Source organism: Emydura macquarii, unplaced genomic scaffold (assembly GCF_026122565.2).
Source record: "Emydura macquarii macquarii isolate MOO-44397 ecotype Brisbane River unplaced genomic scaffold, CSIRO-AGI_Emac_v2 contig_2448, whole genome shotgun sequence".
NCBI classification, from domain to species: Eukaryota; Metazoa; Chordata; order Testudines; family Chelidae; genus Emydura; species Emydura macquarii.
Window position 1 is genome coordinate 3,278,553 of NW_027132585.1, and position 13,292 is coordinate 3,291,844.

Consider the following 13,292-nt stretch of genomic DNA (forward strand, 5'->3'; position numbering starts at 1 on the left):
CTCTTCCTCCACTAGTTCCTTGACCTCTAGGTTCAAGTTAGAGGTCACCCTCTTAAGCAGCTCCTGATGCGCCCTGAAGTCCCTCAGGTGGTCTCTGGAGGCTGCTTCATCTGGGGAGGAGGAGGAGGTCTGCGGCCACTTGTCCCCCTGGCGACGCGGTGCACCTGTGGAGGGTCCCTCCCCAGGGTCTGATTCCTTGTCCGAGGAACGGTCTTTACGGGGTTTGTCCAGTGCAGGGGGCACCGACTGGATTCCTGATGATGGGACTGACAGCGTCCCCTGTCCCAAAGGGGCTCACCATGGCCCCCAGTAAGGCCATTGACACTGACCCTGGGGCCAACCAGGAGTTGGCATCGGCATCAGCTGAGGAGACTCATGGGGGTGTCGGCTGGTCCCCCGGGCATCCCTGCTCCTCTGAGATCCGGAGCCACTGGAGCGGTGGCGCCGAGCTCACCTCCGGCCCTTGGTGCCGCTCCATGCCGGGGACCGACCTCTCGATGTCCCTGATGTATCAGACAACGAGGACCGCCTCTGCCTCCGCGATCGGTGCCAGCTAGCGGAGGCACACTCTGAAGAGCTCGATGTGGACCCCCGCCATCTCGGCACCGACATCTTCCGGTGCCGTTTGCCTCGAGGGGAACAGGAGCGGTGCCATCAGGAGCTTCACGGTGCCGAACCCGACTTGGTGGACCAGGATCTGTGTCACGTTGGTGCAGGCTCAGCCTTCGGCGCTGGGGTCCCCGCCGGTGACCGGGCCCTGTACTGCATAGTTGCGGGCGATCGGCTCTGTACCGGGGACTGGGAGCGTGAACTGTCCCTGTGCCGTGAGGTAGCCCTCAAGCAGCGCACCCTTGTCTGTGCCGCCTCCGGCGTTGGGGACCGACTTCGGTGCTGAGGGGAGGATTGGCTCGACGAGCTGGACTTGGAGCTGCTGGCAGGGGAGCCTCCATGCTCTACCCTCGCTGGCCGTCCAGCGGGAGACTTTTCCACCCCTGCTGGGGGTCTCGACCGCCCTTCGGGGGGACCCATTGTGGGCTTGCCTGGGAGACACCAGCCCTCTCTCCCTCCACAGAGAAGGGGCGGAGGCGTGGGCAAGGCCATCAAGGCTCGTGCTGCTTGGCAAGCCTCCGGTGTCGACGGCATTGGCAGGGGCACTCCCCCACTCCCAGGAGTCAGGAGAAGCTCCCTGCTCGGAGATGCAGGCACTGGAGAAGACTCAACGGGCCGCGGCTGGTGCACCTCCTCACTCGACCCTGCCCATACTGGTGATGCAGAGGAGTGTCCGTGCTCCGTGCGCTGTCTCTTCTTTTTCTTCAGCACCGGAGATGCCTCTCTGTGCCGAGTCGAAGCCGGTGCTGGTGGTGCGCTCTGCACCGAAGAGACGCTCGGCGCCGAGATGGATCGGGGCAGCTCGGAGGCCGGACAGAGCGCTGCCTCCATCAGGATGGCTTTTAGCCTAACGTCCCGGTCTTTTTGGGTCCTTGCTTAAAAGCCTTACAAATCTTGCACTTCTTCCTCCTGTGCTGTTCCCCCAAGCACTTGAGACAGTGGGCGTGGGGGTCACTAAGCAAGAAAGCCTTCCTGCAGGAGGCTCAAGGTTTAAAGCCAGGTGACCCGGGCATAGCTTGGCCACCCAAAGCCCTGAGGGCTTGTAATATATGCTAACTAACTCTACTTAACAACTACTTAACTATCTAACAATGACAACAAAGTTCAATAAGGGGAATGGTACTTGCGGAGAGCAAGAGTCGTTCCAGCAACCGCCAGGGACGAAAAGAAGGAACTGAGGGGCCGTAGGATCGGCAGTGCCACATATACCGCGGCATGTACGCGGGACTTCAGGGGGCTCCAGAACCGACCCTACAGGGTCTGCTAAGGGGAAAAAAGTTCCGGGAACCCGTGCCCTGTGGCATGCATTGGAATGGACAAGAGCAATCACTCGAAGAGGAAGGGAGGATTTGCTGCATGCACCTGGCTACAGGCCTGGCCCTTATGCTGCTCTGCTGTGTTCCGCAATGATGCCTGCACAATTAATAACAGAGTGGCAGGGGAAAGTGTCCTATTGCAGTGGAAGAAATAAGGCTCCCCTCCCAAGAAACCTTCTCCGAAGGATTGCAGAGTACCTGCATGAAAGCTTCCTGGATATATGCATGAAGGATTCTCAAAGCATCCCTGTGCAAATAAATAATCTTTGCCGGGGTGAACTCGGTGCTTAAGCACACCAAGTACGAGGAAGCACAGCCCCACCACCACACGCACTTTTTCCTGCTGGTACAAGAATCTACACAGGGGATATAATCAAAGACATGCAATTTGCAGTACATACTAACCAGATGTGCCTTCCGCGGCATCCTGGTCAGTCACGGTTTCCTGCATCTGGGTGGGCTGCTCCTGTGTTGCTTTCAGGGAGAAGGGATACCACACTCACCTGCCCCCCATTCTCCTCATCCTCATCCTTGTTCATGGACTCGTCCTCATTCATCCTGGATTCAGATTCCCCAGGGGTATCGACACAGCATGGTGGCAGGGTGGTGGGGTCTCCTCTGAGAATTGCATGCATCTCCTCGTAAAAGCGGCATGTTTTGGGTGAGAAGCCAGAATGGCTGTTAGCTTCTCTCGTTTTCTGATAAGCCTGCCTCAGCTCTTTGATCTTAACGTAGCACTGCTACACATCTTTGTTGTGCCCCTTCTCCAATATGCTGCGAGATATCCTCTCATAGGTATCCAAATTTTTTTTGGTGGCTCAGAGCTGAGCCAGAACAGACACTTCGCCCCACAGACCAATGAGATCCAAGACCTCAGGTTGGTTCCAAGCTGGAGTGCATTTGGGGCATGCAGTCGCTATGATCAGCCTTGCTGGCAAGCTCCCTCCACACTGACCAAGCAGGAAACGGGAATTCAAAATTTGCCAGGGCTTGCGGGAAGGAGCTATTTCCTGTTTACGTGGCCCCAGTGCAGCAGAGTGCCAATGTGCAGAGTGGTCAGAACAAAGCATTACGGGATACCTTCCAGAAGCCAATTATGTTGATTTACGTTGTGCTATGCCTACACTGATGCTTATTCAACCCACTGAATTCAATGTCAGCACTACGCCACTTGTGGAGGTGGCTTTAAGTCAAATTTTACTGCGACTTAGGTAGGCATAAATACGTGTCAGTGCATACTTCAGGGGGTTGACGTAAACGGTGTTACGCCAACCTCCATTGTCAGTGTAGACCAGGCCTCACATAGCTATGTATCTCAGAGGTAAATCCACAACTCTGACAGATGTAGTTATGCCAACCTAACCCTTGGTGTAAACAGTGCTAGATCAACAGAATTCTTCCATTGGCCTAGCTACAACCGCTATGGGAGGTGGATTAACTACAACGATGGCAGAATCCCTCCCATTGCTGTAGTGAGTGTCTGCTGTGAAGCACTGCAGCAGCCCAGCTCTGTCGCTGTAATGTTTCAGCCATACCCCGAGTGTTCCTATTCCTCTGTACAGCACCCTGCATGCTTCAGATGCTACTGTAATATAAATAATAATTATAAAGAGTGAGCCCCTGGCATGTGAAAAGAAAATCTGGGGTGACATAAAAGTGAAAGTCCTGCTATTAAGCCAAGTAACTTGCGCAGGTTTGATCAGTACATATAGACAGGCATATAGCCTTATCTATAAAGGCAGAGAGCTGAAACTTGGAGTGTTGGAAGTGGAATGTGTACTTGGACACTGAAAGCTTTAATCATGTATTATAGTGTTAATGTAACATTTTAAACATGGTAGCAGCCTTTTAATTTCAAAACATGTACTCAGCACTGTTTTAATCTCTATTTTTATTGCGGTCTAGACATTGACGCAGTATGTGATGTAAATGACATAGAGATCAGCAAATGATTTCTTCTGTTTTATTGTAAGTTGTTGTGTCCTTGACTCCATGTGACTGGAAGTACTGCATATCTCTGTGAAAGATATCAGTGAGAACCAAAACTAATAAACTGGTCGGTCAGGTGCAGCTAAAACAATCTATAGACATTAGACGGTTGTCATAAGAATAATGATGATGGAATCTCTCATCATGAGTTAGACAGATGAACTACAGTCACTTATTGTGAGTCCTGAGATGAAACCAAAGACTGTTGTAAAGATAGGAGGGATTTAAAGCAAAATTCTGCTTTCAGTTACTCCCAGCCATTTCCAGTGAGATGTTACAGATATAACAGAGGGTGGAATTTGGCCTGTAAGGATTTCTGGTTTGCTTCTGTTTAACCAATGCAACAACATTTAGATACCAGGATGATAGATGCTATAGAAAAACTAAAAGCCATCCCTGGACCACCCCTCTCTCCCCCACAGGAGTCTCATCAAAACACATAATTAACAAGCAATTCCTTAAGTTTCTGTTCTCCAATTTAATTGTATATACTCTCCAAAGCTGATCTAAGATTTCAAATGACCTTTTTCTAGCCATATCTCAGCATGTCTATTCCATATTCATCCTCCATGACTTCTGTTATGCAGTGAACACTAGTTAATTAATTAACCACTGCAAAAATTTACCAAAGGTCATTGTGGAGTATCCATCACTGACCATTTTTAAATCAAGATTGGATGTTCTTCTAAAAGATCTGCTCTAGGAATTACTTTGGGGGAAGTTCTGTGGCCTGTGTTATACAGGAGGTTAGACTGGATAATCATAGTGGCCCCTTCTAGCCTTAGAAATTATGAATCTATGGGTAAATGCAATCACATCAGGAGAAAAACACAGGAACTTTTAACAGTACACAGCAAAACTAACCAACTATTTAGGGCAAGAAATCAGAAAAGCAACTAACTAGAATTTAGTCACTCATAATATTACATTTTGTTTAATCTAACAGTATAACATGAGATTTTACATTTACCCATTTATAAAATATAACTTCAGGTTCTCAAAGGATTAATACATATTTAAATAAACTCTGGAAAACAGGCCAATTTAAAGGAGATTATTTTTATGTATTGTAATGATAGCATTTCAGCTCTCATCTGCTTTACTTCACTAGCTTGTTTTCTTACCTTAGTACTTTTTTAAAAATAATTAAAAGTTAGTATTGATTTATATATTTTCATTTAAATGACCAACATGTAAAATGAACCTACTTTGAAAACAATTTAAATATATATTTAAAAACAATGCCACACCATAAACTCCCATAATTCTGAGGACTAAAGAATAGAGATGTGGATTCCAATATAGTTATATTACTGTAGGACAAGAAAATTAAAAAATATGTATCTAAAAGAGAAATCAAACATTTTATCCATTTCTTTTTAATCTAAATCCTTCCTCTTCCCCCAACAAGTGATAAATGGGAAGTCAGTCAATTCCACATCCAAGAGATAAAATTTATTATTCTTTGGTTCACAGTAACATTTTAAGCAGGTTCTTTTTGAGCTTGCCTAAGGAAATGGTTGGTTACTTCATCAATTTAGTCTAAAATAAATATCTCACCAGTATTTCATTACCTTTGCCCCTGAATGCTTATCTGTAATCGTTGACCAGATAAGAGGAGGATATGGAGTGCATCCTAGGAAGAGTCTACAGCTTGATTAATAGACTCTCTTATAAAGGAGCTCATCTAAGGCTGTTTGGGAGGTCCAGCAAAATGAGTCTCTGAGGAAATCCTTGATTTTAACCAATTCATTTTCAATTAAGAGGAATCTTTTGCCCCCCCCCAAGCCTCCTCTGCTGCAGAAGGGGAGCTCAGCTACTTCTGTTCAATATTGTGTATGCAGACACCAATTGCTAATAGGTCTTCAATTATATTGGAGGGCTGGTGGCTACTAAGGCCCAGCTGTTGGAAAATTTGGGCTCATTCTGATGAATTTTAGATTATTTTCTCTCTTTAACTCCAGTTGTGTCACTACAGAATCCAATAATATTGATGTAACGTAAGCAGAGCCCAATGTATTCCACACTTCTGGGGCTGCTGAATTCGCTGCATGTAATACTGCTTTCAGTTAAAATGTGAGTTTCTAGCCTTCATCATTGGTAAAAATACCTCCCAAACATAAATTGAACGTAAGCCAATACAAAATTATTTTCCTGAGTCTGCAGCGCCTGAAACAACAGCTTAATGAAAGATGTTAACTGTCCCCCTTCTGCTCCATGTGGTATTGACTATGAAGCCTACTGATAGCATTGTACAACATTAGCTGGCCACCATTTTAGCAATATATCTAAACTAATTTGCTTTACCATTGTTATTGATTGCTGTGGCCAATACTGGAGTGGATGCAGTGGGTAAGAGTGGGTATGAAGGAGTTCAAGCACTGCCACAAAAAATTCAAGTCACCACAGACCATGCCTATAAGGAGAGAGGAACTCCAACCCCGCCCAGTTGCCAAAAAGCACAGGTGCCTCTTCTAGAGTGTCAATAATCCAAGTACTTTCTCAAATGCCAAATCCCTGGCTATGGCCTCTTCAGCTGCCAAAACTTCCAGCCCACTGCTATGCACCTCCACTGACTTCTACAAATCAGTTAGGTGCTTTCAGTACAAACATTTCAGTGCACCACATAGAAAACGTATGGACTCACCCATCCCTCTTCTCCCCTTATGCACATACTGACCCATTCACCTGCAGCACAGCCTCTCTTAAAAACCCTCCCCATTCAGTCAGATCGGTCATGACCTCATCCCATCAAAAGACCCTCCACAAATCAAATCAACCCCCAAAATCAAGAGAAATGCCCTCCCCGTCTGTTCTTCTCTCCCACTGAGTCACTCACCTACCTCAGCTTCGTCTAACTGCAAGGCCAGGTTCCTTCTTGCCATTGCTGCTAGGTGCCACCTATCAGCCCATTCTGCCCCACAGAGCGAGGGCATGGACTACCAGGTGGCTGCTGCGGTTAGTGCCCTCCACCTGAGTGCCGTTAGCCCCACTGCACTGGAGCCTCCCTAGAGACCATCACAGTGCTGCCCACCCCCGCAGGGCCTTCTGGGCTCACAACATCCAAGCAGGCAGAAGCTGCTACCCTCCAAGAGACAGAGGCGGGTGTGTGGTGCCCCCTAGAGGTGGGGAGAATGCCAAGAAACCTGTCTCTGTCTGTCTTAAAGAGGCAGACCTCATTAACACCATACCCTAATTACTTTAAACCTGCACTGTTGCTGGGGCCAGAGGTCGCTCAGGAGATTTCCTGGTATCCCTGTTCAGTTGAACATTATTGTACTATATTGTCCAGGTAGCGAGGCGTATAATTAAATACAAGTCACTAACCTAGAGGGTGTAGGTGGGTGAGGTAATATGTTTTATTGGACCAACTTCTGTTGGTGAGAGCCAAGCTTTCAAGCCACACACAGCTGTTCTTCAGATCTGGGCTGACCTAGAGGGTGTCACCATTCTCTCTCACCTCCACACTCCTTTTTCTCCTTACTGTTCTCTCTCTACTTTAAACCTCCCCTTTTCCCATTCTCTTCCACTTCCGCCATTGAGGTATTCCATATGGCAACACCTTTCTTCTTCCTCTCCCCTCACCGAGGTTCAGCCTTCTTCTAACTACTCTGCCTCCAAGGAGGGTCCCAAGGGTAGGTGAAGACTCCGCTCCTCTTCCCTCGTGTATCCTTCCCTGGAGGACTATTACTGCAGTTCTCATGTGCCTGAGTCAGCAACGATAGTTAGTTCTTGGGGCCGGACATCAGCTCAAAAGAGCTAGTGCTGATGCAGGTGGCTCTTTTGAAACTGCAAGACAGCACTTCTCAGTGGCACAGATGGCAGCAGGGAAAATTTAGGCAGCTACCACATCCACAGATCAGACAGGAGTCCCACTAAAATGCAGGTGATCTACCACCACAGATGTGTGGGTGCCAAAGACTTGGACTGGGCAGCAGTAGGGGGACCATGACCAATTCATGGTTTTTAGTAAAAATCACTGAGAAACATCCAACACGAACAATAGATTTATATTTTGTAGGTTTTGATCTGCAACAAGTGCTAGATTAAAAAAAAAAAAATTAGATTAGCACTTTGAGAGCAGAGGCACAGGCTTGCTGCAGTAACAACATACAAGATAAGGATCTGAGTCAGAGGAGCACGTGTAGTTCATATATTACACCAAGCTTAGGGATATGGTTATATCCTTGAGTAGTAGAGTTTACAAAAAGCCATGTTTCATCTCTCAAACATTTCTGAAAACATGAACAGGCAAAAGGATCATTTCCCAAACTTCCAAACCCAACCTATGTCTAAGCTAAACAAATAAATGAATAATTAAGAGCCATAAAACTACATCCTTTATGAACAGCACCGGTCAACTCTTTTTCAACAAAATGGGAGTGGTGGGTTTTTTGTCAGAAAATGCAGATTCTTCAAAACTGAAAATTTGTGTGGGGAAGAGTCAGTTTTGACAAAATAGTTTCTCAGATTCAGGATGGAAACGCTGATCAAAAACCTGAGAAGGACAGAGAACCCCCAAGGAATAGTTAATCAGTGTCAAGTTGGAAGAGCTCCCTCCAAGAGGAGACTTTGAGAAAGACAGACTGACTCTATAGCCTAATGATTAGAACTCTCTCCTATGTTTTCTTTTTCCCCAAGTTCAAATCAGGCAAAGATGGGACTTGAAGATGGATTTACCACATCATAGGTGAGTGCCATAGCTATAGGTTTGGCGTCAGTCTCTCTCGCTCTAGTTTTGGCAGAAAAACTTCAAAAAGTCTTGCTTTTGTCCCAATGTGGAAAAAGGAAAGTTTTTCAAAATCTCAAATTTTTGCAAGATGAAAAACTATTTCCTGCCCAGCTCTATAGGCTATGTATTCAGAAAACTCTTCAAAGCTATCATTCACAGGATGCAAAAACAGACTATGGGGCTGGTTGAAAACTACTTAGTTTTTCAGGGGGTTAAGTTCCATCTTTGCCCCTCTCTCTCCACTTCCAAAGACAACTGATACATGAACGTGGTCAAGTATTGGATTTTTGAAGGGGGAGAGTAGAGAATAGTTGTGTATTTTTAAAGTGTGATAATTTTTTAAGAGTCAACTTTCCCAACTCAAACTACACAAATTCACTCACACCAGTTGTATAAAAGGATTCTGTGTTGAGCAGCACTGTTAATTCTAAGAGTTGAGCTACACTTACTGAACAAAGGAGGAGGCCAAGTAGTAAGTAACAAGCAAACATTTTCAGCTTTTAAAACAAGTTTCACACTGAGCACCACTCCTACAAAAACCATAAATTAGTAAAGGAGGGAAATATGGCAAAATTCAAAGCATACATGGCACTTACAACACATCAGAATAGAAAAATATATTCTCTTAATAATATAATTTTTCATCATAAAATACACAGGGAAAAGTGTTCTAGAATTGTTTCATACACCAGACCACAGGTTGCAATATACTTCTGTTGCATACAATATAACACACACATAGTTGGGGTCTAACAAACTTAATGGGTTGGTCAGGGGGTTTTCTTTTAACTATGTCTGGATTCCCAATAACACAAGCAAGAATAACAAAAGTATGGGTCAAAGTTTTGAAGTGTGCACCAGCTAAACTTAGGTAGCCAAATGCCCATATACAAGTCTACAAACTTGTGTGTCAGTCATATAGGTACGTAAACCTTGGCTTCAAGGGCACAGTATTTGCACCCCTCAATTGGACAAAAAACATTAAGCACCCATCTGAAAATTTGGCCCCTATAACACGTTCTTCTCAGGTAGATACATTTCTGGGTGACAGACTGGGTATGTCCTTTTAAAACTCTAGGTTGTCTCTCCCCCCCGCACCCTCTTCTCCACACCACATTCAAAACTGCAGTACTCCAGAAGAAACTGTTGTGTTTGCGCCAAACTCACTGCAACAGAAAAAACATTCAGTAAACACACTCTGGAGAAATGGTTTTGTTTGAGGTGTCGTGTAGTATTCTACAACATCCATAACATTGATATTATATTTAGTACAGTACAAAGAAAAATATCAATGGTTTGAAGCTAGCTGTTAGTTTCTTCACCTTTCTTTGTTATAGTAAAGGCACAAATATCAAGGACTAGGTCAAGGATCCAGGGTTGATTCATGTCCTTCTATTTCATCTGCCAGCTCAGCAGAACCACCACACACACTATCATGGTTATCTGCAGACAGATTCAACTCTTCATGTTCACCACACACAACCTGAGTTGTTTCTTCCTCCTCCTCCTCTTCTTCTGCCTCTCCATCATCTTCTACATCCATCTCAAACACTCTGACATGACGGAGATTCGAACTTAGCTATGGAAATATTTAGACATTCTCATTAATAAAATAATTAGAAAAAATTAATTTGAAAATGTTGGCCAATGCCTTTAAAAACAGCATTTAATATACCTTAATTTTCTTTTAAAGTGACAAAGTGATTTCGTTGCTACGATTGATTTAGAAGGTAAATATTATGACTAAACTAACCTGTTCTAATCTCTCTACACAGGAGCACGCAAACATTTAAAATTATTATTATAAATTTTCTCCACTATGGAATGAAAATGCATGGCTGCATCCTCCTTTCTAAAGATCTTGTAGTAAAACAGAGGATATAAATAATTTTTTTTAAAAAAACAAGTGCCAATGGAGTAACAGATGCACAGTATCAACTGCTTTAGTCACAGCACCAGCAAACTATTTCCCTTAATGATGCTTAGGCTAGATTGTAAACATGGTACTTACCACACAGGAAACTTTCCGAATGCCATTCACAGCAACGTATTGAGCTTTCATATTCTCCAGCACTCTCCACTGACTCTCCAAAAAGACAGTCCGTGTAGGAATATCATCAGATTGCTCATCCAGTCTATATGTAGTAAAAACAGAAATTCTGTATGTGTGTGTGTGCACGCACATGTGTAAGCAGCAACTATACCACTGACTAACTTCAGACAAAAATGACAGAATTAAGTTTTACTGCATCACAGGCAACAAAATAATAAGTATTTAAGACCATAATTATCCAATTGCATATAGTCTAGATTTGTTACTGGACATATATATAGTCCTGTACAGTATACCCAAAATCTCTCTTCTCACCCTGAAACTATTACTCCAATGTAAATAAATATGGGAAGGCATTGATTCTATGTTTCATTCCAAGGATAAATCAGTTCTGTTCTTTCAACAGATATTGATAATATTCATAGATGCAACCATTGTGAGAATGAGAGAGAAATATTTTCTCAATTTTCTGTTACCCTATCCCTCTCAGTGCAGCTGCAGATCTTGTGCATTCACTCCTGTTCCCGAGGCTTTAGTACTGCTATGAGTGGCATGGCTCAAACTCTCTTACACAAAAGCTGACAAAGTTTCTACTTCCTCAGTACATTCTCAAAATTGGCTCTCCCAATTATTTAAAAAGAAGAGATGTGAACTTTTATTATAATAAGTAGCATGCAATCTCAAACATGCACAAACATTAGAATTGGAAATTGTAATCAATTGTAATCATCTCCTTCCCTCAAAGAAAGAAAGGTCTTACTTTTTCCCCCTCTTTAAAATACATACTTGTTAAGTGCATAACTACACAACTCAGACACTTTTCAGCTCTTAATTTTCAGGAGGTCAGTGAAAATGTTTTCGTACCTTTTACTAGAATTCCAACTGAATTCCCTTTCTTGGTCCTCGTCAATGTACACTGAAGATAAAGGCAACTGAGCCAAGATTCTCTCTTTCCCTTCTTGTTCAGCATTCTCCTTCAAAACTACTGTTATAGTTTCATCATCATAAAAATGTGCATCTACACAACTGTAGAAGCTATAGCAAAACAGATGCTGTGTTTAGTTGTATTCCTTTGAGCTTTACAAAAACTAAATGAAAAAGCTGAATGAAATATCTTAAAGTAAGTTATCAGTATTTATGTTTGATATTTTAGATCCAAGTTTTGCCTCAGCCCACATATAAAACATTCTTAACCCAGTAATGGCTATCCGTGACCATAAATGACTTAAAAACATGAGTCATGAACATAAGGGTATAGAAAGCTTGGCAGTCCACGGTTTTTCTGGCAATGCCAGAAAACGTGATAGATGTTCAGGGCCAAAGCTTGTCTGATCCTATGCACAAAATGGTAGAGAATGGGAATACTCAAAAACAGCAAGCAAACCGCCAGGGAATGTTTGGCATTGCTAAAAGAGGGTTGATTGGTTGGTTGGCTCTGAAGGCAGCCATATCTAGTTAACCCTCACTGGAAGGAGAAGTTGGCCTGACATGGATTTTCTGAGATGTGGAGAGCAGAGAAAAAGGAAATCCTGGGAAGAGACTTCCCCAAAGACAATGCATTGAAGAAATTATGCCCAATCATTACACGCTTCATGAATACTGTTATTATTTGTTAGGGTCTTATTTGGGGTCACTATTTTTATGTGTCAGTATTCCATGCTTAGACAAGAGCAGTTTCAGAGCTAAGCTAACTTTGTTTCCATCTAGAAAATTATGATAATTTCTTTAAACTTGAGTTCAAGTACAAAGTAAGCCACCTGCCCAAAATAATGTAAGTTACTTCATGCAAGTCAATGAGGATACAAGCAGGTGCAGGGGTCTGCCCACAAAGAACCTGATCCTGCAAGTTGCTCTAAGTTGTAAATAGTGAGGGGCAAATTATCAAATAGAATAAGCAAACCCTAGAAGAAACAATCTGATAAATTATTAAAGATCCTATTTTTCAGATACACTAACCTTGTGTCTGAGCTTTCATTTATACTGTTGTTCAAGAAGTTTCCAAAATCAACAGCAAGTAGTCCATTATTAGCAGACCTAAAGGAGGGAAAAAACTAATTGTATTATTTGTCCTTAAAGATTCATGCCAAAATACGAGGCTCCAAAGATTTACACGAACTATTGGAACAGACTATGTAGCCTATTTAGATTTTGGACAGATAAGCAATATCTATGCTGCTTCCACTTTCAGAGTAACCGAGGGGGTGTGGAGAACGAAAAACAAAAGACAATATCGGTGAAAGGACTGAAATTGCAGAACTGTGTTGTAGATCTTGGCATCAAGAGCTATTGATCACTGGCACAAAGTGATTTACTCTAAGAAATTAAGAGTAAAAGGAGACCATCTTCCCATTTTTATAGACTGTGATAATCTGTGTAACAACCATACAATGTATATCACAAGCTACAAAGAGTTCACCAAGATGAATATTTATAAAGTAGGACGAAGAACTCACTGAAAGGAAGGAGCAGAGTATACTTGAGATTTTCTTTTCAATAAAGAAGCATACAATCACGGAAGTGTAATTAACTCAGTCCAGCACTGAAGGCTTTGTAGAGCAATGTCCTAAGCCTGCAATGGGATCTAAGACAGATC

At 43.3% G+C, this 13,292-nt stretch overlaps 1 protein-coding gene across 2 annotated transcripts in view; it reads right to left on the reverse strand.

The window, feature by feature from the left end:
• Nucleotides 1-3,896: 3,896 nt before the first annotated feature.
• The window catches only part of ANAPC4 (anaphase promoting complex subunit 4), a 37,651-nt gene continuing 28,255 nt past the window's right edge, over nucleotides 3,897-13,292 (reverse strand). For both annotated transcript variants that reach the window (XM_067562559.1, XM_067562560.1), the window contains 4 exons: nucleotides 12,656-12,733; nucleotides 11,564-11,734; nucleotides 10,658-10,781; nucleotides 3,897-10,225 (listed from right to left, as the gene is read on the reverse strand). In XM_067562559.1, coding sequence (XP_067418660.1) covers nucleotides 10,010-10,225; nucleotides 10,658-10,781; nucleotides 11,564-11,734; nucleotides 12,656-12,733 — 589 coding nt within the window. In that variant the 3' untranslated portion in view covers nucleotides 3,897-10,009. The remainder of the gene's footprint in view (nucleotides 10,226-10,657; nucleotides 10,782-11,563; nucleotides 11,735-12,655; nucleotides 12,734-13,292) is intronic.